We start from the raw sequence: 25,210 nt of genomic DNA on the forward strand, positions 1-25,210 counted from the left end.
CCCGGGCGGGGCTGGCGGCCGGCCGCCGCCCCTCCGGCCTGCTCTGGGCGGCGGCGGGCACCGAGCGCCCTCTCCGGGCGGGGCAGGGCCGGGGCGGGCAGAGCGCCGTCGCCGGCCGGGGCGGGAGGCCGCGGCGCCGCCGGAGGTGGGGTCCCCGCGCTGCCCCTGCCCCGGCGCCGCCTCCTCCGCCCCAGCCCGGTCCCGCCGGCCCCCTCCGCTCCCTCCCCGGCCGGCTCCGGCTGGGGCTCGGCGGCTGCCATTGGCTTAGCGGCCCCATCCGGGCACTCGGCGCAGCGCTGTTCCTCAGCCCGATCGTCCCAATATGGCGGAGGTGAGCGGGGAAAGCGGGCTGGGGCGCCGGGGTTCGGCCGGCTCCGCGCGGGCCCCCGCCGCCGGCGGGCCCCCCGCGCCCGCCTCGACATCCCCGTAAGGCGCCTCCGGGGCGGCCCGGCGGCGCGGGGCGGGGGGAGCCGGCGGGGCGGGGGGGCGGCCGGCGGAGCCGCCGGCGCCGGGGCAGCGGGGAGCCTGCGCGACTAGGCCGCACGGCGGGCGCCGCGCAGCGCGGGTGCCGGGTTCGCAGCCCGCGGGCGGCCGACAGGCCGCGGCCGGGCGCGGAGGGGGGCGCGGCCGCCGCGCCGGGCGGCGCGGGCCGGGCCGGGCCGGCGGCGATGGAGGAGCGCCGGGCGGGAGGGAGGAGGAGCGAGCCCCGGGCTGGGAGCGGGGAAGAGGCGGCGGCCGGTCCGGCTGCCTCCGTCGCTGCCGCCCCCTGTCATGTCCCGCCCGACCGGGGCCGGAGGCAGCGGGAGCACCGGCCGGGCCGGGCGCGGCCCCTGGGGGGGGCTTCTGCCAGCGGAGGAGGAGGAGGAGGAGGAGGAGGGAAGGAGAGCGGCAGGCGGGGAGCGAGCGAGCGGGCGAGCGAGGGAAGGAAGGAGGGAGGCAGGGAGGGATGGGAGAGGGTGAAGGGGATGGAGGGGCTGGCAGGGCGGGACGCAGGGGCCGAGGCCGGCGGGGAGCGGCGGGGGAAGGGCGCAGCTCGGGGGGCGGAGGGGGGAGAGCATGAAACGAAGACCGCTGCCTGCTGCCGGGTCGGAGGGAACCCGCTCTCACCTCTCTTTCTCTCCTCCCCGCAGGCTTCCTTTGGGAGTTCGAGCCCAGGTTCGTCCTTGCCAACCTCAAGCACCCAGCCTGCTGCCAGCCCGCTACTGTCTCCCTTCTGCTCCTTCCCAAATTTATCCCCTCGTAGCTCTCCTAACGATTCATGTGCACGCAATTAACTGCCTGCCAGATTGTTAAGAGAAGGAGATGTGCGCTGTGGAGTCCTTCCCTTAACTCTGGTTGCAGTTAGTAATTGGCTGCTGGGAACCCAAAATGAAAACAAAGTTTTGTAGCACTTTTAAGTCAGTATCTCGGTAAAGCCATGTAGCCCGGAGAGAGACTGCTTCTCTTGTTGCTGATAACTACAGGCTTGTGTAAATTTTTAACTTCTTGGTAGAAGAGAAAACGCTTAAAATCATAATGCTAAGTAATTTGTAAGGCTTTAACTGCTCTTAAGGTTCTTCGGAATACTTTACACAAGCAAGCATAGTTGATATCAGCAGGGCTACTCTCGAAGAAGTATTTGGGAATTTGCTTGTGTGTAACTGCCTTCTGCATTGGCTGTTTGTCTTCTTTTTTAACTACTCTTACGAAATTTATTGAGCTTGTATTCTTGAATGTGGTTTTAAATATTTTAAATGGGATATTGAGCATTCAGAGCTACTAAAGAAGTGGGACTTTTTCATCTAAAGTCTGTGAATGGAATAGAACTTCCATTTGAGTTACTCAAACATAAGGTGGGTTAGAACAGCGATGAGAAGCAGTAATCTTGAGCACACATATATATAAATAGATTAAGGCAGTTGACACTTCTTTAAAACTGGATCAGGGTGTGATGGCCAACAGCAGGAAAATTCAACACATAATGTCATTATTGTAATTGGATTAGCGTTATCAGCTATACTGAAAGTTCTGTGAGACCATAACATGAATAACGTGAATAAAAAGCATTTTTGGCCTGAATGTTTCTCTACAGTATGATATTATGAACTTTCACAGTATTGTCTCAAGTGAGCTAAAAAGACAAAACTTACTTCCATTGCCTGCATATAAGGAATGAACATTTAGCATAATTGCTGAAAAATTAGTTTGATGCTTTAAGACTCTGAAGTCTTAGTATGTACAACAGTCTCTTTCAAGGCTGGAAGCAGTGCAAAGAGGGGTACGGCTTTATTTTTTTGAGAAGGATTGAAAATTTGTAGCTATTCCCTTCAAAACTTCTGAAGAAGTTCTTACATGGAAATAATTCTTAATAAGCCTTTTCTTTGCTGCTCGTAAGCCAAGGATTGCAACAGAGCACTAGTATGTAAAAACTAGAAGGGGAAGCCAGAAGTGAAAGAGAAATAGCCTAATCTGTTCATTTTCTCCATCCTGAAAGCCGTAAGAAAGTGAACATTAAAGAACAAAATGACCCTGTAATTCAGTGATTTTTATTGTAGAACACTGACTTTGCAGTGCAGAATATTCGCATCTTTAAAGCCTGTTGGATCTAATGATAACCTTTCTAAGAGTTGGCAAAATGCACTTAAAATAATAACAAAAACTATTACAGTACTTTTTTGATGACTTATGAGTATCCTTGAGCAATGAAAAAGTGTCTTTTGGACCACAGAGCTGTCACAGTGGCTTGTTAATTAATGTGATCCATTAGAAGCATTTTTTTTTTTCTGGTATATTTTCTTCAATATTTCTTGAAACTCTGCTATGTTTATTCTTTCTTCATAGATTCAGTGCTAAGAATTAAATTAGTTTTAATAAAAGATCCATCTGTGAGGCTAAACTAATCTGAGGCAAGTCTCGCTGTTTATTTTGCTGTTAGTAGGAAGCTGATTCATAATCTAAGTTAGCTGTTTATCAGTGAAAAACTGTGCTTGCTACCATATAAATCACGTAAATAGAATCAGAGTCTATAAATCACAGTCTTGCAGCATCTGAAATCTTGTGACGTGTGCGCTTTGTACCTTAATGATGATTTCAAGGATGTTTTGCACAATCTTTCATTCAGTAAAATACTAATTTGGGATTGTACTTTCTGAAACTTTGTTTTAGTAGTTTAGGTACTTCTAGCAATAACTCTATACTGCAAGAGACAAAACTGCACCTACTACTTACAAATATGAAAAGGGAAAGCCAGCTGAAACAGCTGAATTTGTCAAGTAGTTAGGAATTTGTTCCAGTTATTCCATTGAGGGTTCTGACCCTGTATGTAAAAGAATTCATGCAACCATATTTTTTTCTGTGATGTAATTTCATATGTTGGTATAGAAAAAAAATTACTGAAATTAGGTTTTTTTGATAGTTGGCTCTTTATCGTCTGAGGATCATGACTTTGACCCATCTGCTGAAATGCTGGTACATGATTATGATGATGAGCGAACTCTCGAAGAAGAGGAGATGATGGAAGAAAGCAAAAATTTCAGCTCTGAAATTGAAGATTTAGAAAAGGTAAGAGTGACTCGTGCTCTCATAAAAGTCCATACATGTTGTAACTTTTCTAGTGAAAAGAACACTCAACCTGTTCTTCAGTTTGTATTGTATAATGCTGTTTCCTGCAACATGCTTCTGCAGCTTGTTTAAAAAAAGAAAATAAAATCATGTTTAGTTAGCATATAGCAGTGCGTCCTCACCAAATGACTGAACTTTGCTTCTGAAAGATATCAGTGTTATGTTAAGTTCATATTCTTTTTCATTTAGTAGTCTTTTCACTTTGATAGAGAAATCACTGAAGCAGGTTTTAGTGTCCTATCATCTAATATCTCTTATGACTTCTAAGTTTTGTAAGTTGGATATAAGTTGAAGCTGTACACTTTGCATACTATTAAGTGACAGCTAGCTGTATTTCATTCTATTGGTTAGGTTTTGGTTTTCAATATGCAAACAAACAGTCCTGTTTTAGGCATGATGGATCACATTCATGTTCTATGTAAATGGTAGTGCTATGTCTTAGTTTCATCAGTTTGGCATTCGGTAGGTGTACACAATGACCAGCATGCTCCTTGGCTTTTCCTATTCCATTTTATGCTCTTTAATTACATGTTTTTCCTATTTACACCTCTTGTTCATCTGTGGCAGTGCATCACCCATTTTAAATGCTTGCTGAATGATGAACACCCACAAATTGATGTTGTTTGCATTATTGTTGGGTGAACCACTTACACCACTCAGCATAACTGCAGATTTTGGTCAACAGAGTTCCAGGAAAGTGTAATTTTTAGCATCAAACATGAGGCTGTGTTTTTGTAGTCTGTGTGAGAACAAATTTTCTAAATGTGGAGTTAACAGTGTTTATACTCCTGATTTTTTTTTTTTGTCCTGATACCTTTACGATTACATTTTTGCTGATTATGAACTTGCAATTATAATAGCGAAGCACCTCGCCAAGTCTGGTGGTTAAAATGGAGTTACTCCCCAAAATTATCTTATTGCTTCTATAATAGAAGGTAGAAGAATTGAGAGCCGCTCATCTTAAACACTTTATTACTTTAGGTCCCGATCCTGGAAAGACTTGGATGTGAGTTTACGTTTACCCATTGTGAAAAGTCTTTGCAGGACTAAGACCTTAGCTGATTAAAGAAAACAAGTAATTTAATCAGTGTATGAGTTCAACAAGAAATTTTTAAAGGTAATATAACTTTTAAAGGTATAAATATTGGAAAATATTTTTAATATTTTGATGGCTTGAATCAGGTAACTAAAAAAATCTCCACTGTTTATTTTATGAATTGAATTAGGATGCAGATATGATGATACTGAAATCAATCATTTGATCAAAAGCTGGTGGAAAAAACAAATTAGAAATCAAGCCTTTCTCTTGATTTTTGCTTTCTGTATCATTAGCTGTCTTTTTCCTATTACTTTCTCCACAGTCATTGTAAAATATATTGTGCAGGAGATGGAAAGGAGGGCTTAAAAGTTGCTATATGGGTTTACTTTTGTGGGGTTTTGCACACTTGCAGCTGTAACTGTAGGAATAAAGTCGTCAAGTTTTTCTGCATTTCTCTCTTGTAGGAGGCTTGTTAGTGTTTCTAGGATATCTTCTGTCTTGAAGAAGTATAGGCAAATCATGCTCTACAGTATGAATCAGATAAGGAGCAAATTTTTAATACTTACTCTTTAGTTTAATCCAGTAAACGATTTTCTACAACTGCTTGATGGGACTTCGCTATATGCCAAGAGACATGGTTATGAATTATTTCAGTCCTGTGCCTGAATCAAGATTCCTGCTTTCAATTAAGTTTTTATTTGTTTGTTTTTTACTTTTGTTCTTCAGAATATGTCTTATCCTTTTAGGCCTGAACTGTTTACAAGTATTTGGCAATATGTTGAAATGTTTGTAAATCCTCTTGTGTTAGGAAGGAAACATGCCATTGGAAGATTTACTGGCATTCTATGGCTATGAACCCACAATTCCAGTTATCGCGGGTTCCAGTGCCGATAGCTCTCCAAGTGAACTTGCAGATGAACTTCCAGATATGACTTTAGATAAAGTAAGTCAGAACCATTTTCCCCTGTATTATGGTTTAAATGCAGAAATCCAGGTGACCTTAAATTATATTTCACTATCTCTTAATGTTACAAAATATGTATCTTTGTTAATTTCCATATACAATATTATTCTGAATTCATTCTTTTTCAACAATATTGAGGATCTGATTCTAATCATAATTATCACACTTACAAATGCATAGCAACTTCAGTGGCACTATATTACTACAAATGAGAAATGAATAAGTTAACAGTTCTTCTAAAACACATTCTAAAACACAAATTGAACTTTCAATAGGTGGGGTTTTTTTTTAATAGAAGTGGGATTTTTTGATAGTGTATGCAATGTCCAGAAGTAATAATTCTGACTTCCAACACACATGTCAAGTATCAAAACGTCTGTGGATAACTTGAAAATGCACTCCTGAATGCCTTGGAATGTTGCTTTCAAATGCATATCATTTGGAAAGATCTCAACTTTGGGGAGTGAGAGAGAGATTGTTTTATGTGCAGAGACTACATGTGTTGCATTGCTGATGTAAAAACCTAAAACTTAAGGTTTTGTGATTTGCAAGTTCACTTTGAATTCTGAGATTTTAGTCTGATTTTTGGCTGTAAAGCATATGCAGCTTGTAGTTTGGATTATAAAGTATGTAGGTATAAGTATATGTCTTTTTTTTTTTTTTTTTTTTTTTTACTTTCTGTGAGTATGATGTAATGGTACAGTCCACAAAGTAGGATATAATGATGGCTCTGCACATCTGATTCTCATTAGGATTCACGATTGTGTTGAGGCTACAAAAATGTAGTCGGGTTGTTGTCTAATACAGTTCTTTCCCTTCCTAACCTCTCTACAGAGGGGTTCAAACATGTCTGCTAGTGGAGGAAGTGTGCTTTTTCTTTCGTAACATCTTTTTCTTTAACCTACAGAAACGTCAATTTTTTTGAATTTTGAGAAGATAACAGGTTGTCTATTGTCTGTAACTGTCCTCTCAGCAAAAGTCTACAAAAATGCCTGGCTGTTGTTTTTTTTTTTTTCCCCAGAGTTTAAGGGGTAGCAGCCTTTTAAAACTTCAGTATATCTGTGATGAAAAGAATGGCAGAATTCTACAGATTTGAGGAAGCTTCCACTGGCATTTTTCATGGGAAGCAGCTGGAGGAACATCTGAGATTGATGCTTGCAGAAGTTACTTCTTGTGCATTTGTTTTAATAGAAGACAAAGGGGAAATGAACACCTGTGTTCAACTCTGAAATTAATTGTTATATTTGTTCTTAGATTTAGGAGAAGCAAACTAGCTTTTTAATTAAGGGAGTATGGTCTGCTAAATTTACTTATGGTAAAATAATTCTTTTTAATTAAGGAGACTTACAATTTGCTGAATCTAAATGCTCCCCGTCTATACTTAATAGTCAGTCTGAGGTTTTATGTTTTTTATTTTAATGATACAGGAGGAAATAGCTAAAGACCTCTTGTCGGGTGATGATGAAGAAACACAGTCCTCTGCTGATGACTTGACACCATCAGTTACTTCACATGAGGCTACTGACTTCTTTCCTCGGCCCTTAAGATGTAGGAAACCTAATTTTTTAATAGTACTCAAAACCTCTTAGCATTATATGTAGCTTCCTAGCTTAAAATATCAAAACTGGTAGTGCTGACTTTACTGGGAATTGAGAAACAGTGCTTTGCAGGATGTTGTACATGAATGTTGTCTTTGGTTGGTATTACTGATTACCTGAAAGACTTATATTTGGTACTGTTCTCAAAGCACAAGTAAAATTAATTTCTCTACAAATACAATAACTTCATAATTAATAGTTAATGTGGTATTGAGGATCACCCTTAATTCATTTTCAATATGTTAGTGAATTACATGAATATGTAACCCATTCTTTTAAATTAGTGTTTCTCTACTAAAATTTTTGCTGCTGCTTTTAAGCCAGTGACTTCTCCGTGCAGCCTGTGGATGTGAACTGGGACGCGGTTTCTTTGTGATTATTTCCCTTCACACATTCAACTTCATGGGGTGAGCCAAAGTGGTTTTATATGGGATGGGGCCCATAAACCCATGACCACCAAAATTTCACTACCCATGGAGCTATTACGGGAAAGATCTGAGAACCAGTGGTTCAGTTATCCAACCTGGACGAGATATTCCTCATTGCCTGTTGCAGCTTATTTGTTCACTGGTGTACTAGAGTTAGAGCAATGTGGAGGATTTTTATCACAGTTTTGATTTGGCAAGTATCTTAAGCTATTCCTGGGGGATTTAATTCCTCTAGAGCAGGGGGATGATAAAGGGGATGTGCTGCCTCAGTCATCAGCAATTGTAGCCCTTTGCATGCTGCTGATTGTGTAATAAATATAAGACATTTGTATTGAAAGAGAGATATAAAAACCTTAAAAATTATAACACCCTTTTTTCAGTTAAGCAAACCACAAACTTGCTGGCACTTAAACATTGCTTGTGAACTGTTAATGAATATGACACTGAAAGTGTGGCAGCTTTATAGAAAAAAAAATTAGCCCCTCATCCTATTGAGGATTAAGAAACAGTGATCTTTGTTTTCAGCTGTCATGGTTTTCTATCAGAATGTTACTTTCTCTATTAGAACTTTTGGCTGGATATTTTAAAATCAAATATCCACCATTTCAGGGAGGGAGATGTCAGTTCTCTGTGCTGTTGGCAGTTTCACCTTTTTTTCTGATCTCTGTCAATTTCTCGGATACTAAGATAACATTAACTTTTAAGATAAACATGTCTAATACATAATATAGGCTATTTTAAATTTGCTTTAATTGGAAAAAATAATTGCCTATGATTATCCAGGCATATTGTTACTTCATGCATTTAGGTTAGCTTCTTGCGTTCTACTTCTAACAAGAAAAAGGGATAGACTGGTGATTGTAGTAACGACTACAGAAGAAGAGCCTCAGTCCATAGAGTCTTGGATATTGTCTCTGATGTTGACGATTCTGTTTAGTTGTGGCAAAGCTAAAATTGCAACCCTATTTATAAGCATATTTTTTCTGAAGTTTGAGAATACAAAATAGCTTTAATCATATCAGAACTGTGGATTCCATTCTGCCAGAAATTATACAGCTATAAAAACAGAATTACTTCAGAACCCAGTACCACAGTGTTGCAGATTCTAAACTACGAGTTCTTGTGTGGAGTACTGTATTTGAATTGCTTGGTGTGCTCTGCTGTATTTCTTCCTAATTAAAAAAAAAAAAAAAAAGGAATAAGCAGTCTTTTGCTGTCTTTTGCTTATTCCATTTTGTGTATCTCTCCTGTATCTTTACTCCATGCTGAGGCAGCCCTGTTTAAAGGAATGTTTTGAATGCCCATTAAAACTTCTGATGAAAGGTTTTAGTAGGTAATAAAGACATGCCTTCAACTTTACTTTCTTTGTGATTAACCTGAGGCTAAGTCATAGCCCTGGAAGTTTTCTGGTTTTCTCATACCTTTTCTGTAAGGTATAAGCGTTTTTTGAGAAAACTGATGAAGAATCATGATCTCATTTCCTTTTGACTGTTAGAAATACGGTAGATTGTTTCAGTTGAGGTGATGATAAATGTTTCCATTCTGCAGTATACAAGTACCAGTGCCTTCTGACTTCATGTTAGTTTGATAGAAATGTAGATTAACAGACTTCTGACAGAAATGTAGATCAACAGATTCATTTTAAGTGTCTCCCAGAATAAAAGCAAGGTGCCCCTTTCAAAAGTAAACGTTATCTTGTAGTTCTGTGTTTGAACTGAAAATTCTTCCTAGCTAAAACCAAACTTCTTTGTGTCTGAAGCAAACACTACATGTGATGGAGATAAGGAATCAGATGGTGAAGATCTAGAGGCAGACAATGGTAATTCATCTGAAGATTTGAGAAAGGTAATGATTGTGTCTTAAAAAAAAAAGTTAAAAGAACTTTATTGTTAAGAAAAATGCATTAAGATTTATAGTACATATCTAAAATAGTACCTTAATTCTGGAATTCTCCGCCAAATGCCAGGTTAATGGCATTTTTAATGCTTCCATTCCACAAAATATTAAGTTAATAACTTTCTCTTTTCATTTTTGTTACATCTTCAGGAAATAATGGTTGGTTCACAGTACCAGGCTGAAATTCCACCTTACCTTGGCAGATACAGTGATGATGAAAAGGGTAAGTTCTTCTGACTGTTTTACTTTTTATTTTATGTTTATACATAGCAGTTGATGGAAACATGTTATTTAAGTTTATAAGGTAAATTCAATGGCTTACTTAAAGTCTCAGAGACCTTAAAAAAAAAAAAGGGCACTAGAAAACTGAAGTAGAACAACCACAGAATTATATCTCAGAAATGTGATTCTTCAGCTTTGAGAGAACATTCTGAAGAAAACATTGGATGGTAGATTACAGTGTTAATTCTGAAGTATCTAGTAATATTAGGAGGCAACAAACTGTGGATCAGGAAGGAAATATTTTCATCAGAGTATCATAACTGGGCTATGAGCATGTAACTTAATTTACACTGAAGATCTTCAACACAGTATTTTTCTTTGCTTGTTTTTTGGCAAGCACAACAGTGTAGGTTACAAAATGGATATGGAAAATAAAGCAATAAACTATTTTAAATTTCCATAGCATAGAAGATGTGGTTTCTGATACACTGTCTTTTAAAAAATAGTATGTTTTAAGTATGATATTATTCCAGTGTAAATTTAGGTTAAAAACTGCAATTGTGCTAGAGTAGAAAAAAGAACTTACTTAATAGAGTTTTGTATCTTTAAAAACCTTCACTATGAGAAAAGTATAGCACATACAGCTGTGGAATTCAAAAAGCAAATAATGAAAGAAATTTGCTCATGCGTGGAACAGCTCTGAAATCAAGGAACAGTTTGGGGGATAACGTTAATAAATTAAGTGCATTCTGGTTTTTTTTCTGTAAATTTTCAATATTCTGTAAGTGACTTGTGTTCAAACTGTAACATTTCATGGGAATATTATTCACTTGAAGTATATCGAGTGTTTTCACCATTACTAACTGCTTTTTTGAATAATGATCCTTTGCAGTAGAGAAGAAGAATGTTTGGTATGGATGGAGCTAGAACCATTAGCAAGTGAACATGTCTTGTGTTGCTTCAGAGACCTAGGGAAGTCTGTTTTCTAAGATTCAAGCACGATGCTTATGGGTTCTAAGAAATGGAGGAGTAAGAACCAGATTTATCTGGATAGTCCTTTTACTATTTACACATCTTGATTTCTCCTTAGCCAAGAACTAGAGAAGTGCCAATGACCAGAGGATGACCGGGAAGGGGTTAATCTCACAACTTTCTCTGGAATGAGTTGGTGCTAGAGAGAACCAGTGAGAGTCTTGTCTGCTGGCATGGCCAAGAGCAAAGAGGTAGCTCCCAGATCAGAGGGCCCAAGGAGCTCCTTTTGCAACTATCAGTCATGGACTCCAGCTAGAAGTGCTGGGTTGTCTTGATTGATAAAGGAGGTTGAAGATGAGTGTCAGCAGTGCTTGGAGAGGTTGGACCTGGCTGTGGAGGTGAGGGAATCTGTGAAAGCCTCTTCTGTACTCCCTGAAGAGCTTGTGATGTCATCTGCAAATACAAGCCCCTGTTTGCCACCAAGTTGGGAGGAAGGGTTGATCTGCTCGAGGGTAGGAAGGCTCTACAGAGGGATCTGGACAGGCTGAATCGATGGGCTGAGGTCAGTTGTATGAGGTTCAGCAAGCCAAGTGCTGGGTCCTGCCCTTGAGTCACAACAACCCCATGCAGCACTACAGGCTTGGGGAAGAGTGGCTGGAAAGCTGCCCAGCAGAGAAAGACCTGGGGGTGCTGGTCGACAGCTGGCTGAATATGAGCCAGCAGTGTGCCCAGGTGGCCAAGAAGGCCAACGGCATCCTGGCCTGCATCAGGAATAGTGTGGCCAGCAGGAGCAGGGAAGTGATCATCCCCCTGTATTCGGCACTGGTGAGGCTGCACCTCGAGTACTGTGTTCAGTTTTGGGCCCCTCACTACAAGAAAGACATTGAGGTGGTGGAGCGTGTCCAGAGAAGGGCAACGAAGCTGATGAAGGGCCTGGAGCACAAGTCTTATGAGGAGTGGCTGAGGGAACCAGGGTTGTTTAGCCTGGAGAAAAGGAGGCTGAGGGGAGACCGTATTGCTCTCTACAACTACCTGAAAGGAGGTTGTAGTGAGGTGGGTACTGGTCTCTTTTATCAAGTAACTAGTGATAGGACGAGAGGAAATGGCCTCAAGTTGCACCAGGGGAGGTTTAGATTGGATGTTAGGAAAAATTTCTTTACTGAAAGGGTTGTCGAGCATTGGAACAGGCTGCCCAGGGAAGTGGTGGAGTCACCATCCCTGGAGGTGTTCAAAAAGTGTGTAGACATGGCACTTCAGGACATGGTTCAGTGGGCATGATGGTGTTGGGTTGACAGTTGGACTCGACGATCTTAAAGGTCTTTTCTAACCTAAACAATTCTGATTCTGTGATTCTATGATTTCTCCTATGTACTCCCAGCTACCAGAATTGTGCTAGAAGGCAGTTCTGTTCTTCTATAAACCTTACACTTGTAACATATCTATTTGAAAGTTTTCCATGTTCTTAAGCTGTAACAGAACTTTCAGAGGACACGTAATTTTATTCCTCACCTTAGCTTAATGTTGTTTCCTGCAGTTTTATAAGAGATTTGAGAATCTTCATCTATTCTACTGTAACAGCCATTATGCTTGTGTGTTTGAATTGAATAACTGTCTAATTCTGTATCACCAAAACAGTATGTGAAACATTACACGCAATGTTAATCACAACTGTTGATCAGAATAAAGTATTTATAGTTTAATCTAGAATTGAAACGTGCACAGACTGACAAAGGTTCAGCCCAGCTCTTGCATATTTCCAGTATATTGTCTTTCAAATAAGCTACTTAAGAGGTGCATGCATGATTTTAGTGTACTATGAAGGAGGAATATACATCCTGATTCCTTGTAAAGTATGCAACGTACAAGTTCTTAACAGCATTCAGTTGTTAGTGAATGGAAAAACAGATTACCACATCGAGACCTAGATGTCTGTTCTGTTAAGTTATCTTTGGCAAATTTTAGTTGAAAATGACCAATTAGCTGCCTCCTCTTGGTTTGTTTTTTTTTTTTTGACATGTAATATTTGAAATATTAAAGTAATACCCTACACTTTTACTGTAAACTATAGTTTATTTTTTGAAAACAGCTGAACAAAACTGTGAATGGATTTGCTAGTTAGTTTATATGGAGATGACGAATACATATGCATAACTTGACTTGAATCATCTAGCTGTCAACAAGCTGCTCCTGTGTAAAGACTCTTCATCTCAAGAGTTCAGTCTCTTATCTTCATGGAACCTGAATCTCTTCACCATGTCACACTGCAGAGTCTGTCTCTTAACTGAGGCTTTTGGGGAAAAAGTGAGCTGCAATTTAAAAGTGGCATGACAGTGCTTGATTTGATTACTTCTGTGTTCTTTGTCTTTGTGAAATAGCTCTTAATGTTACAGCCTTAAAAATGTCACACCTGGCATTAATGGATTTCTGTTTTAACAGCCTATGAAAATGAAGACCATTTACTTTGGAAACCTGATGTGATCTCAGAAAGTAAAGTTAAAGAATACCTTTTTGAAACCTCCTTAAGAACAGGAAATGAAAAAATGATTGGCAGAATTCCTGAAGGACTACATACACGGGACAATGAACAAGTATGTTTTATATCCTATTCCATTTGTAACACATTGCTTTGTAATTAACATGTGTTCTCTTTCTCTGCCTTCTGTTATAAAGGCAGCAATACTCAATTTCTTTTTTTTTTTTTTTTTAATTAGATGTTATTGGGGTCAGGATCTTATTTGTAATTTTAAGCACATGCTTAAAATTACAAGTATTCGAATGTTAGCAGTGTTGTGATCTGTGATGTTTTTGATTGCCACGCTGTTGACAAATCCAGCTTTTTTAATAATTGCATATAATGTTTTACACTTTCTTAATTAATCCTTGCCTTAACTTCTAGATGGCTTTGCTTTTGGTTGTTATTTTAAAATTTTCATCATCTATAAAGAAAAATTCTCTTTTTTATGTTAGCTATGCTAACTGAAAGGCTAGTTTTAGAGGTCTAGATTGGATATTTGCAAACATTGACTCTTTCTAAAGACTTTTTCTATTTTATAGGCGCTGTATGAACTTCTTAAAAGTAGCCATAATGTTAAAGAAGCAATTGAGAGGTACTGCTCAAATGGAAAGGTGTCTCAGGGTAAGAGAGAATACCTGGTTTTTCAGAAATGTATGTTTGAAAAAAAAAAAAAAAAAAGGTTGCATAGAGAAGCCTTGAGTAAGAATCAGGTTGATGAGCACATCCCTTTCCATGATGCCTTTAGCACAAATTAGGTATAATCTGACTGTTGGCCAGCTGGAAATTCCTGCTAGAGAAGTTTGCAACTTGTATAGAGGTTGAGGATCAGTTTTCCACCTTCCCTTCGTTCCTCCTTTGCTGTTGTGACAATGGCACAGACTGAGGAGAGGGGTTGGGGGGAGCGGTGATTTTGCCTCCCGTGTGGCAGTTCTCACCCACATTACAGCATCTTTTTAAGATCATGATGAATTATAATCTGATGACATTTATACCAAAATCAGGAGAACACAGCTGGCTATATAAATAACCCCCACTCTCTTCCCCACTGTGCAAATGTTGTGCTATGCCAATCCTAAACTGGTTCTACTGTATAGTTCCATAGGTCTTCAGTAAAGCATGGAGAGCTTTGCTCAAGTTTACAGTGGAAAACAAGCTTCCATCTTGTTTGTCCCTGACTTTGTTACTCCCTTAAATGAAAGTCAGAGTTTATCATTTAGCAAAGACAGTTCTTTGTCCTGTATTTTAACATACGTGTTGCATAAAGCAGAAATGGAGTGTGAGCCCTGGTATAAACTGATAGTCTGACAGATATTCCCTACTCAGAATTGGATTCAAAGGGAACTTCAGTGTTTACAAGTTAGGTGCTGTGAAAGCTAAGTATCTAAGGTGAAGCTGAAGGGTACAATAAGGACTATCAGAGCAGTGCTTCAGAAAGCTCATGTACGGGAAGAGATTGCGTAGACTTAAACAATAAGGAAGTATCAGTTGCAGGGTTGTATCCTAAATCCCACACCTTTCTAGGATTTATGTTCCTGTTCCGGGATTGAAAAATACCTCTGCCCGTTTGTAGTTCAGAGCCCAAAATTCTGTCCTAAGGACTAGTACTCACACTCCCTGTCCTGCCCCACATCAGATGGGACTTATTATACCTTCATTAGAAATGATAAAGGATGATAACACTGTCGGTGCCTGTCTCTTAGGGTAACCATTATGCTATGATCTGATCTACCCACTGAAGTTCACTGCTATCTCAAGATGAGAATTAAAAATCCACCACTCCCAAAATAATTTCTTAACTGTTGGACTTTACATGAGGATCTTTTCTCTTTAAAGCTTGAGAACTCTGTAGTAAGGAGTGCAAAATCAGTGGGGTGAGAAAGAAAGAAAATGGCTTTGCAGTGGCATGATTATCTCCTCCTTCTGGGAGCAGAAAGGTCTTGGTTTCAGTGTCTGCTTCCAGAAATGTTTTGAAATGTGTTTCCCCCCCACCCACCATTGGCTGTAAATATCAGCTGAACAGGAACTTTGGATCACCATTACGAATGTAAGATGCCTGAAATATCCCTTCTTCATTATATAGATCCAAACCGTAATCAAGATAGGAAAGCAACAATACTTGAGACAAAACTGACCTATTCAAATAGTTTGAGCTACTTTGTTTTAAAAGTCTTACTCTTGTTTAATGATTTGTTGTTGTTGTTGTTTGTAAAGCTAAAATTCAGTTTTAGAAATTGCAGGTTTTATCTTAAAAAAAACCAACAGAGAGGGATATTTGCAGTTCTACCTTATGAAATCTGAAACGGTTATTCCTGGGATCTTTAGGAGCAGATGGTTGTTTGGTTTGTTCCGTATTCCCTGATAGCCCTTGTTTTTCAAAAGCCTGGATCAGACTAAGTGTAGTCCCAGTCAGTTGGCCCTGTATGGCTTCCCGAGGTATGCCTAGAGCTAAGCCTTTCTTCCACAGTTCATTATTCCTTTTCTGGGGGTCCACTACCTCGCCAGGAGGTTTATGAGATTGGGGAAAGTGTCAGGGGTTCTGTGAAGTCTGTCTTACTTGCTAGATCCGTCTGCTGTCTGTGTTAGCTCAGGACTGCCCTGCTGGTGTTCGTTCATTCCACCCCATTTCTTGACTATGATTTACAATGCCATGCATCAAGTCTGCCCAGGTCGGGATGGGTCAGAGAAGGGTTTGGCCACCCTGACCCTCCTGACCATTATGTTCTATGTTTTGTCTTATTTCATCCCTTTTTGCAATGAAGTACAATTTTAAAACAGCTGGGGCTCCTTTTACTAGCAGTTTCATGGCTTCTACAGGGGCAGAGACAGGGTAATCACCACATGTACCTCTGTTGTTAAGGCAGGCTGCTTTTGTAACGGAAGTAAAATGTTCACTTAATGTTCTTACTGATATAGCAGTGGGCTCCCCTCTATCCTGAGGGTCTGTGCCTCCTGCCCAATATGCTGCTCAACGGGTAATAGAGTGTGATTCAGTGTTAGGGGATGGTCTCTCATTCAAGAGCACCCCTGGTCCCCAAAAGCCATCCTGATCTAACATAATACAGTCTCCTTGTTAAGGAGGCATGCCAGAGATACTCAGCCTTGCTTTTTTGCATTTTTTCTTTTTCCTCCTTTGGTTGTTTAAGCATTTGTTTTATTTGCAGAGGTAACAGCATTTCTTGTCACTTTTTTTGTTCAAACTAATTTTGTAGCATTCTCCCTTCTTGTTCTTCACATTCTTTTAACCGATATGCAGCTTCTAAATACCTCTTCAACATCTTGTATATTATTACCTTCTCTTTACCATCTTTCAGCTTCCCTTTTACAGGGTTCAGCTGTTCTTTTATCTTATTCCAATTATCCCACTTTTTATGCACCCAGTCATATGAAAATTTCAGTGAAGGGTTAACTCTGTGACTCCATAGCTAGTCAGTGATTGAATCGGCCATCCTGCCGACTATGCCAATTTTTTGTTGCAGGTGAATAATTGAGAAAAGTCATCATTATGGGGTTAACTAAAAGTGGGTTTTAATGATTAAATGATCAAATGATAATTAATCGTTGATTGGCAATTAAACTGTAATCAATTGAATAGTAATTAAACTGATTTAACAATAATTAATTGATAATTAGGTGGTGGTCAAACACTCTACTACTTACGACACTTCTAATAATTAAGCTATAGCTTGATATATATACATGTCATTAGTATACAATATACTTTTAGGCTTAATGTAAAATGTCACTTACCTAATTACAGCCTTTACGTCCTGGGCAGGGGATGTCTGAACTCTGAAGGATAACTTTGAGAGGCGTCTCTTCCGTGCTCAAGCGGAGATCAGTCCTGCCCAGACTGCTGCTCTACAGGAGAGCTCGGAGGGCTTGGGGCAGCTACAGATACTTATAGTGTAAAGTGACCAACTCGTAGTCAGCCCTCCTCTTTGGTGTACTCGCAGGTGTGCAGCTGTATCAGTTTTAGTTTTGTCTACTCCCAGCTCAGGCTGGTACTGTTAGCTCCTGATAAGACATTGCTTAGACTCCTTGGTTCCTGAGAAGATACAGCCTAGCACAGTTCTCACGGTTTGCACAGTGGGGCTGAGCTCAGGCTGCCTTGTTGGTGATGCCTGAATCAAAGTACTGCTCGCTCACTCAGAGCAGGGGTATCCATCACAAAAGGTTGTTCCTTCACTCTTTTTTTGAACGACCACTGTTCTTTGTATCCTGTGTGAGAAGAAATATTCAGAAAAATTATCTCTAGCGTACACCTCAGTGATGTTATCAAACTTTGGTTTTTTGATGACAAACTTATTCAGAAATAATAAATCAAATCTTTTGCATTTCACTTGCCCTCAAGGATAAAAGATTTCAGAAATCAAACTCTTCTATGAGTCTTTATAAAGAAGAACATTAGATTTCAGGTAGGATATCTGTACAGTAGAGGAAAGAACATGGATTTTTTTTTTTAGAATGCATTTGGATAGTTATCCATTAGCAACAAATATTTTATTTGTAAAAGGTTAGTGAGTGAAATCAAGTTTATCATGCTACTTTTATAATTGTCTAGAAGAGATGACAGCATGGACAGAAGAAGAATGCAGAAGCTTTGAACATGCACTTCTTATTTATGGAAAAGACTTTCATCTCATACAGAAAAACAAGGTTAGTATTTTACAGTTAAATGGAAGAATTAGTAGATGATACAATGCTGAAAATCTGTAAAAGCAATACATTTGTCAGAAGCCATGCAGAAGAGTGAAATAAGAACCAACATATTAAAACCAGCTTGGCATTTTTGTCCTAATTTTTCCTCAGATGTCATTGGAAAACTAGGCATTGCAAGATGAGTCAATGTATTATCTCTGAAATTGACTTATGTTGACATTACTTCCATTTATGCATTCATATTATAATTTAGTTTAAATGTGTGCCTCTCCTAGAAGTACAGTGTTTCCATACCACAGCAGTGGGAGGGGAAAATGCATCTTAACTTATTTTTGTCACCAGGAAGGTGTAAGTTTACTGAAACAGACTTAGCTTTTTGTGTTTTCAGGAAGTATAGTCATCCATAAGGACTCTGTTTTGTGGCCAGCAAAGGACTTCTAATCTTGATCTGGGTTGCTTCTGATTGACTGATCTGTGCCTGAAGAATAGGGATTCAAAAAGCAACTGTTGTCAATATGGATGTTTCCAAATAGTCTGTGTATCTACTTTATACTTTGATACGACCTTGAAGGTTTTTTCCTTTAGGAGTCTGGTGGTCTTGTATTTCAGATAAACTTGATAGGTTTGTCGTTGCTGTTCAGCAACAGTAAGCTAGTCATGCTCAATACCTGGTTTAACCTGTCCTAAATAATATTTGGGTGGTTCAGATTTTAAGTGGACCTTACCAATAAACAGTAATTCATCAGAGATGCAAAGAAATAATTTAAAAATATTTTTTCCAGCATGCAACAAAGTATGTGGGTTGATGTATCTGTTGCTATGGATCAGAATTTGTCTAAGCAATCAGCTGGTTTTTCCAAAAGGCTAAAGTGCCAGAAAGTTCAGGGAAGGTTCTGGGACCCAGCATAAGCTGATGCCACTTCTATTTCAAAAGTATCAGCTAGACAAGCTTTTGTGTGTGAAAGAATTTAACACGAGGTGTTTCCTTATCACTGTACTGCAAAGCGCTGTTAACTGGGACTTGATATCGCTAGCATACAGACATCTGCTCATTTCCTCCCCTGTCTGGTATGTTGTTGTCTAAACTAGCAAGGTTTATTATTACACCCAAGGTATTTTGGATTTGCCTCTGATGTTTCCGTGAGTTTGATTAAGCTCAAATATAGTTTACTGCCAACTGATAGAGTTGTATATGCTAGTTGTAAAACTTGAACTGGAACTGTGGGCTGAGGATGATGTGAAATGTTTCTGCATCTAAAAATGGATGTAGTTTATAAGAATGTAGGTAGAAGTAACGACTTTTTCTGCCAAGAATCTGATTTCACATAGCAAACTCCATTTGGGGGAAGGAGACAGTTAACATAGATCAAAATGAATCTTTTGAGTCCTTTATACCTTCTCAACAAGACTACAATTTTATTTTGTTGTTTAAGCATTTACCGTTGTGATTATCTGTTGTCAAAGCCTCCAGGATTCTGGACTTCCCCAAAAGAAATAAGTACCCAAAGTCTTTCCTGCATCACTTCTCTTAGGTTATTGATTTGCTCAGCTTTTTCCATCTTAAGAGAGAGTCTATCTTATAGTTTAAAAAAATTGTTATATATATAAATGCTTCAGATGTAGATATAGTTTCAATCTAGTTTTAAAAAAAGTCAATAATGCATACAGTAGAACAAATGTAATCCTTACTTGAAACTGTAGATCTTTGAAGTTTTCTAATCTAATTGGTTTGTTCCAGATACTAGAACAATAAAACTAACAATATTGCAGGAATAGGAATTGGAGAGATGACAAAACATTAGTCTTTGCATTCATCTTGTCAATTCTTCCTGCCTTCTTTTAGGTAAGAACCAGAACAGTTGCTGAGTGTGTGGCTTTCTATTACATGTGGAAAAAGTCAGAACGTTATGATTACTTTGCTCAGCAAACAAGATTTGGAAAGAAGAGATACAACCATCATCCAGGAGTTACGTAAGTAAAACGTTCTTGGAATATGTTTTCTGTTACAAATCATAAATGTAGAAGACTATTTTTTTCCTTCTGTCATTGCAGTGTAATGCTGCAGTGGCTATGGCAACTGAAATTAAATCCATCATCATTTTTAGGCTTTGTTTTCCAGTTAAATGATACATTATGGATGCAATATTCTTTTAGGGACTACATGGATCGTTTGGTCGATGAAGCAGAAGCCCTTGGTGGCGCAGTGCATTCTTCAGCCTTAACATCTAACAGTCGAACAGAAACCATTCCTGATCAACAGTTAAGCATTCTGAACTCTATCACTGCCAATGAGTTGACAGGTAAATCAAGGAAAAAAAAAATTGTTGGTGTAACTATGCAAACAACTATTTCATTTGCATTTGTGTTCATCTTTTCTCCAGCATTGACAAATAGTGTAGCTACAGTCTGCCACACTTCAGATGTGAACTGCCTGGATGACACCTTTCCTCCTATGGACAGCTTACCCCGAGCACCAGTTAATCACGTGCCTGTTGGAACAGAAGAATTGCTTAATTTGCCTAGCAATGGTGAAAGTGATTGTTTTAATTTATTTGAGACTGGCTTTTATCATTCAGAGCTAAACCCAATGAACATGTGCAGTGAGGAGACAGAAAGACCTGCAAAGAGATTGAAAATGGGAATTGCTGTCCCAGAATCTTTCATGAGTGATGTCTCTGTAAATAACCTTGGTGTGGACTTCGAGAACCACACACACCATATTACCAGTGCCAAAATGGCTGTTTCAGTGGCTGACTTCAGCAGTCTATCTGCAAATGAGACAAATGGTTTTATCAATACCCACACTCTTCACCAACATGCTGCCCTTCACTCAGAATGACTGTGGAAAACTAAACAAACAGTGGGTACTTTATGCAGTAGTAGTAAGCTTGATGGGAGCTATCAGGTTTGCTTAGTCTTTCACTGGAAGTTTGAACTTTATGACATCAGTGATGTCTTTGTATGTATAGAACTATATCTTGATTTATCAAGAGTAATTTCTTTTTCAGTCCATAAATGTGGAAATGTCATAGGATGTTCAGCAGAGTTTGGGACTAAGAGAACTCTGTGGTGCAGCTTTAAGCTCTGCTTCAATTTTTTTTAAAGCCTGTAGACAGAGGCCACCGTTTCAAAACCAGCACAGAAGTTCTGAACGAATTGGAGTGGCTTTTTAGTCTAAGTTACTTTTGCCGTAACGGATGCAGTGGAATAACAATGTTTACAGGTACCGATCCTGATCCCTGCTCAATGTAGCATTTTTTTTTTTTCCTTATAAAGGCAGGGATGGGTTTCTTTAATTTAAACTGCACAAACATACAAGGATGTTTTTTAAATGGAACCTTCTCTCATGTGATACTAAACTAGAGCACTTCAGTTTACAAAACAGCAAGTTCATCTTGGTGGAAGCTAGCACAAGGGACTTAACATGACTAAAGTGTGAAGACCTACACTTCAATGCTGTTGGAAAAACATAGGCCATGGCTACCTTACCCAGAAGTAATTATGCTGCCATAGGTGTCTGTGTACTTTAAACTTATTTACTGGCTTAAACAGATGCGGTTTAGACTATATTGTATTCGGATGGGTTTTGTCCACGACTTTGAAGAATAATGTAATCATGTACCTTAAGTTTCCTAAGGCAGCTGATGTATAAAGCTACAGTCTGCACAGCTTAGGATTTACCACTAAACAAGCAGTCTGCATTTGGAAGACATCTTAAATTGTTTGGAGCACTGCAGTTCAAAGTGTTACAGTTTTGAGGGACTATCTAGTTTATATAGGAATAGTAGAACCTTGAAGTATGTATTTGAAAGTTTTTCTTTAGTGTGGATTGCATTTATTTGTTTTGGCAAGTCATTGGCTCAAAAATGGCACTTCACTACTTTGATCAAATAGGAAAGGATGAGTAAAAATGTTTCCCATAAAAGCAACTATGTAACTTCAGTACATTTTTTTTTTTATTTTTATTTTGAACACTGAGTGCAATTTAGCCATCCAAGAAGTTTGTCTTGCAAAGGTTTGTTCTAGTTCTTGCGGGAGAGGCAGCCCAAGCATAGTATTGGCTTGTAACCGGTTGTTGTAGCATACAGCTTGCAGGGTTTTTTAATGAGAATCTGAACCTTACTTCAATAGGATTACCCCTTTCCTGCCATACTTTTTCTTTGCACTGTTTGTATTACAAATTTAATTGCCACTAATTTGTTTTCATTATTCAAGTGATTAAGTTTGCATTGTTGATATTTGTAATAGTTGCTTCAAGGTTATGCTGAGTAATTAGAAAGTAGTGACTTTAATATTTGAAAGGGAAGAGGGTATTTATTATGCATACTGTGAAATGCATTGACATCCTGAGTTTCGGATGCAGCGTATGGAGTTTTCTTTACAGCATTGTAATGAAGATTGCTTTGAAGTGTTTACGCAATAGCACATCTACCATATTAAAACCAAATTAGTTTAGCACAGTGGACAAAAGTAGACAATTTTGTAATCCGTTCTTAATTTACACATCTGAAATATGTAACTTTAGTAAGTACACAGTAAATAACAGGTAGCCTTGGCCCTGTGTTGTACTCTGACATTTTTAGCCAAGTTGTCAGCTTCTTGTTGCTGTGTTTTGTGCTGAACTTTGTACCTTGTTTTTTTTGTTTATGAATCAACACATTTTATGTAATTTTGTAAAATACTGGCCATAATCCTCCATTGTTATACATTCAAGTTTATCTATGGGTTTACAGTGAGTGGCTGGTCTGTATAAAAATCATTATACAAAGATGACTGAATGCTTATACCAGTTGCACTTAAATGAACATGCCCATTCTCATTAGCTGATGCAGTAATATATTCAGTTTATCTATGCATTGCTGGGCTCTTAAAGTAGACAGAGACTTGTCTAAGGTTTGGGTTGTCAGCAAGTTGAATGGACACTTTAGTTATTTAATAAAGACTTTTGACCAAAATTCAGAAAATGATATGAGAGAAAAATGAATTCCAGCTAGTCTAATAGATTTTTAAATGCTGATCTTATTTAGCCTGTTGGCTAGCTAGCTGGTATCGTTTACTTTTAATTCCTTGTTAAAATGAGGCAATAATTTGCAAGATTTTGTAAATATGTAAATTCTTCATATCTTTTTAGATATCTATTTCAATATTTTCTGACTACTTCTGTGTATAGTTACATTTTTGTGCATGCTTGATGTGACATTCATAAATTTGTACCACTATGACTCTATCCATGTAAAATAGCTATTTATTGAACTTTTCTTTTAAAAGCTGGACTTACTTATTTTTCTCTCAGTTTAAACATTTAAATGGAGAACTTGTTACTGTTTATTAAAAGAATTGCGTTTTGAAAGTCAGCATGAAGATAACTGAATTGCAACCATATGAAGAAATTCCATTGCCTTGGTTCTTAGATGGTGAAGCACAATTCTTATAACAAACTGTGATGAATTCTTTGTCCTTTGCCACACTTTTTCTTCATACAAACAAACCAAAAAATCCATAATGGGCAACTGCAGTGTTGGTAAATGTATCCTTTTTATGTACAGGGAATCTGAAGAGGGTAGCTGATTCATTTAGGAGTGTAACTGGTGCTGTGATTATAGCAATACTTTTGCTTTGGTTAGTCATAAATCATCTGCTCATGCTAGGTTTTTAAATGTTTAGTTTTCCTCTTGTCATGGTCAAACTGCTGAATTTACTTGAAGGATGTACAATACTGTTTGAAGAATACTAAATTGTGTACAATTAGGTCAATGAATTGTGCAATTGTTTCCTGTTTTTAATTTTTAAAACTGAGGGTCAAAAATATAGGAAAACTTCAGATCAAGTAGAACATAGTGATACTACTTAATTTAACCAAAGTCTCTAGTGAATATTTCAACTTTGAATGTAAACTAATGGATAAACTGACCAACAGGGACACTATTTGCCCAGCATTACAAGCACATTGTCTACAGACAGGGAAACTAAATACAGTAATTTATAAGATAATGACAAGGTTACTATTTTTTTTATTCCTATTTTTCATTGAAAGAAGGAGGAAGATATCAATTGTAAAATATAGTAGGAATGGTTATAGTTCTCCTAATAAAACAGAGATTCCAGTTATTCTCAGTTCAAAGTAAGTACCCTGTGCATAACAACAAATCTAGTGACAATCGGAACATGTTCTAGTATCATATGTTCAAGAGGAAGTCGCTATTGTTGCATTGGTTTTAATATTTGTACATAAACACTGATTTTTTTTTTTTTTTTTTTTGAGCATTATTTTGTATTTGTTGTACTTTAATACCTGGTGTACAGCTCCAGAAATAAATGTCTGGAAACCTTTCTTTACTTGTAAAGCTTTACATACATCTGCACTATGTTTGGTACTTCATTTTCAGAAATATTTAGCAGTAACTCTGAACACATTTTAAGAACTCCAGGTACCGCTAAAGTGCACGCTGCCACGCTACCTAGTGTTACATAGAGAAGAGTGAAAAATGCAGCATGCAGTGATGCAGGTAAGATAGTAAGTAATGATTTCCCTCAAACGTTAAAGCATTATGGCTTAAGCATAGCAAAATCTTAGATGGGACTTAAACGTAGCTTCAGAGTAATGCATTGCAGCGGTATAAGCTAGTATTCAAACTACATGGTAAACTAGGGAACACATTCCTGTTCTCTGCTGTAAGAAAACTTGCCCAAATCCTTAAATCCATGTCCAGCTAGATTACAGGTGTGAATACAAAAATTTTACTTGGCTTAGGCCTTAATGCTGAAGTTAAACGGTTTGAAATGCTTGTTGTCTTGATTTTCCTTTCCCTCAAGAAAATAACCACTAATCTTGGATCCTGAAAAGCACTGTATTACCTCTAAGATCCTACATACCAGTGCGATCAAAGGCCAGAATTAGTGCTGTGCTTTCCTAGGCCCAGCATGCTTGGTTTTGCAATGGCTGGCACAATAAAGCTTTGGGTAAAGAAAAGATATTTTTTTTTTTTTTATTAAATAGAAGTGCAAGCTGATACAATTCTGAACAGCAGAAGTTGTAATTTGCCAGGTAATGTAATGAGCTTTGCTTCCTCCGATGAAGAGATGCAAGATAAGTGTCTTTGTAATGATGGTTGATACAAGGTGCAAAATTAAATACCTATCCAAAGCTCTTTGGTGACAAGCTGCACCTCTCTTTTTCTGGTTGCTTAGCATAAAGATCAGTGCTATTAGTACAAATCATAATGACTGACCCCATCTAGTCTGTTCATGTTTTGATGCAACTAATTGTTAGCCTTGCAATGCTGGAGTCTTAAAAATGGTTTTAATTAGTATACCTGT

The 25,210-nt window shown here is 38.7% G+C and overlaps 1 protein-coding gene across 2 annotated transcripts; it reads left to right on the forward strand.

The window, feature by feature from the left end:
• The first annotated feature begins 175 nt into the window (after window positions 1-175).
• On the forward strand, window positions 176-24,224 carry MIER3 (MIER family member 3). 2 transcript variants are annotated; one of them, XM_030004869.2, is made up of 13 exons: window positions 176-331; window positions 1,131-1,155; window positions 3,395-3,540; window positions 5,448-5,582; window positions 7,031-7,151; window positions 9,389-9,474; window positions 9,676-9,748; window positions 13,156-13,307; window positions 13,774-13,855; window positions 17,799-17,890; window positions 19,737-19,864; window positions 20,048-20,193; window positions 20,275-24,224. In XM_030004869.2, the coding sequence occupies exons 1-13, from the start codon at window positions 323-325 to the stop codon at window positions 20,730-20,732; spliced, it is 1,653 nt and encodes a 550-aa protein (XP_029860729.1). In that variant the 5' UTR covers window positions 176-322; the 3' UTR covers window positions 20,733-24,224. The 2 variants fall into 2 exon arrangements, with proteins under 2 accessions (XP_029860729.1, XP_029860728.1); XM_030004868.2 differs by having other exon boundaries at window positions 177-331; window positions 17,796-17,890.
• The last annotated feature ends 986 nt before the right edge of the window (window positions 24,225-25,210 follow it).

The sequence above is a fragment of the Aquila chrysaetos genome, chromosome Z (genome assembly GCF_900496995.4).
Source record: "Aquila chrysaetos chrysaetos chromosome Z, bAquChr1.4, whole genome shotgun sequence".
NCBI classification, from domain to species: Eukaryota; Metazoa; Chordata; class Aves; order Accipitriformes; family Accipitridae; genus Aquila; species Aquila chrysaetos.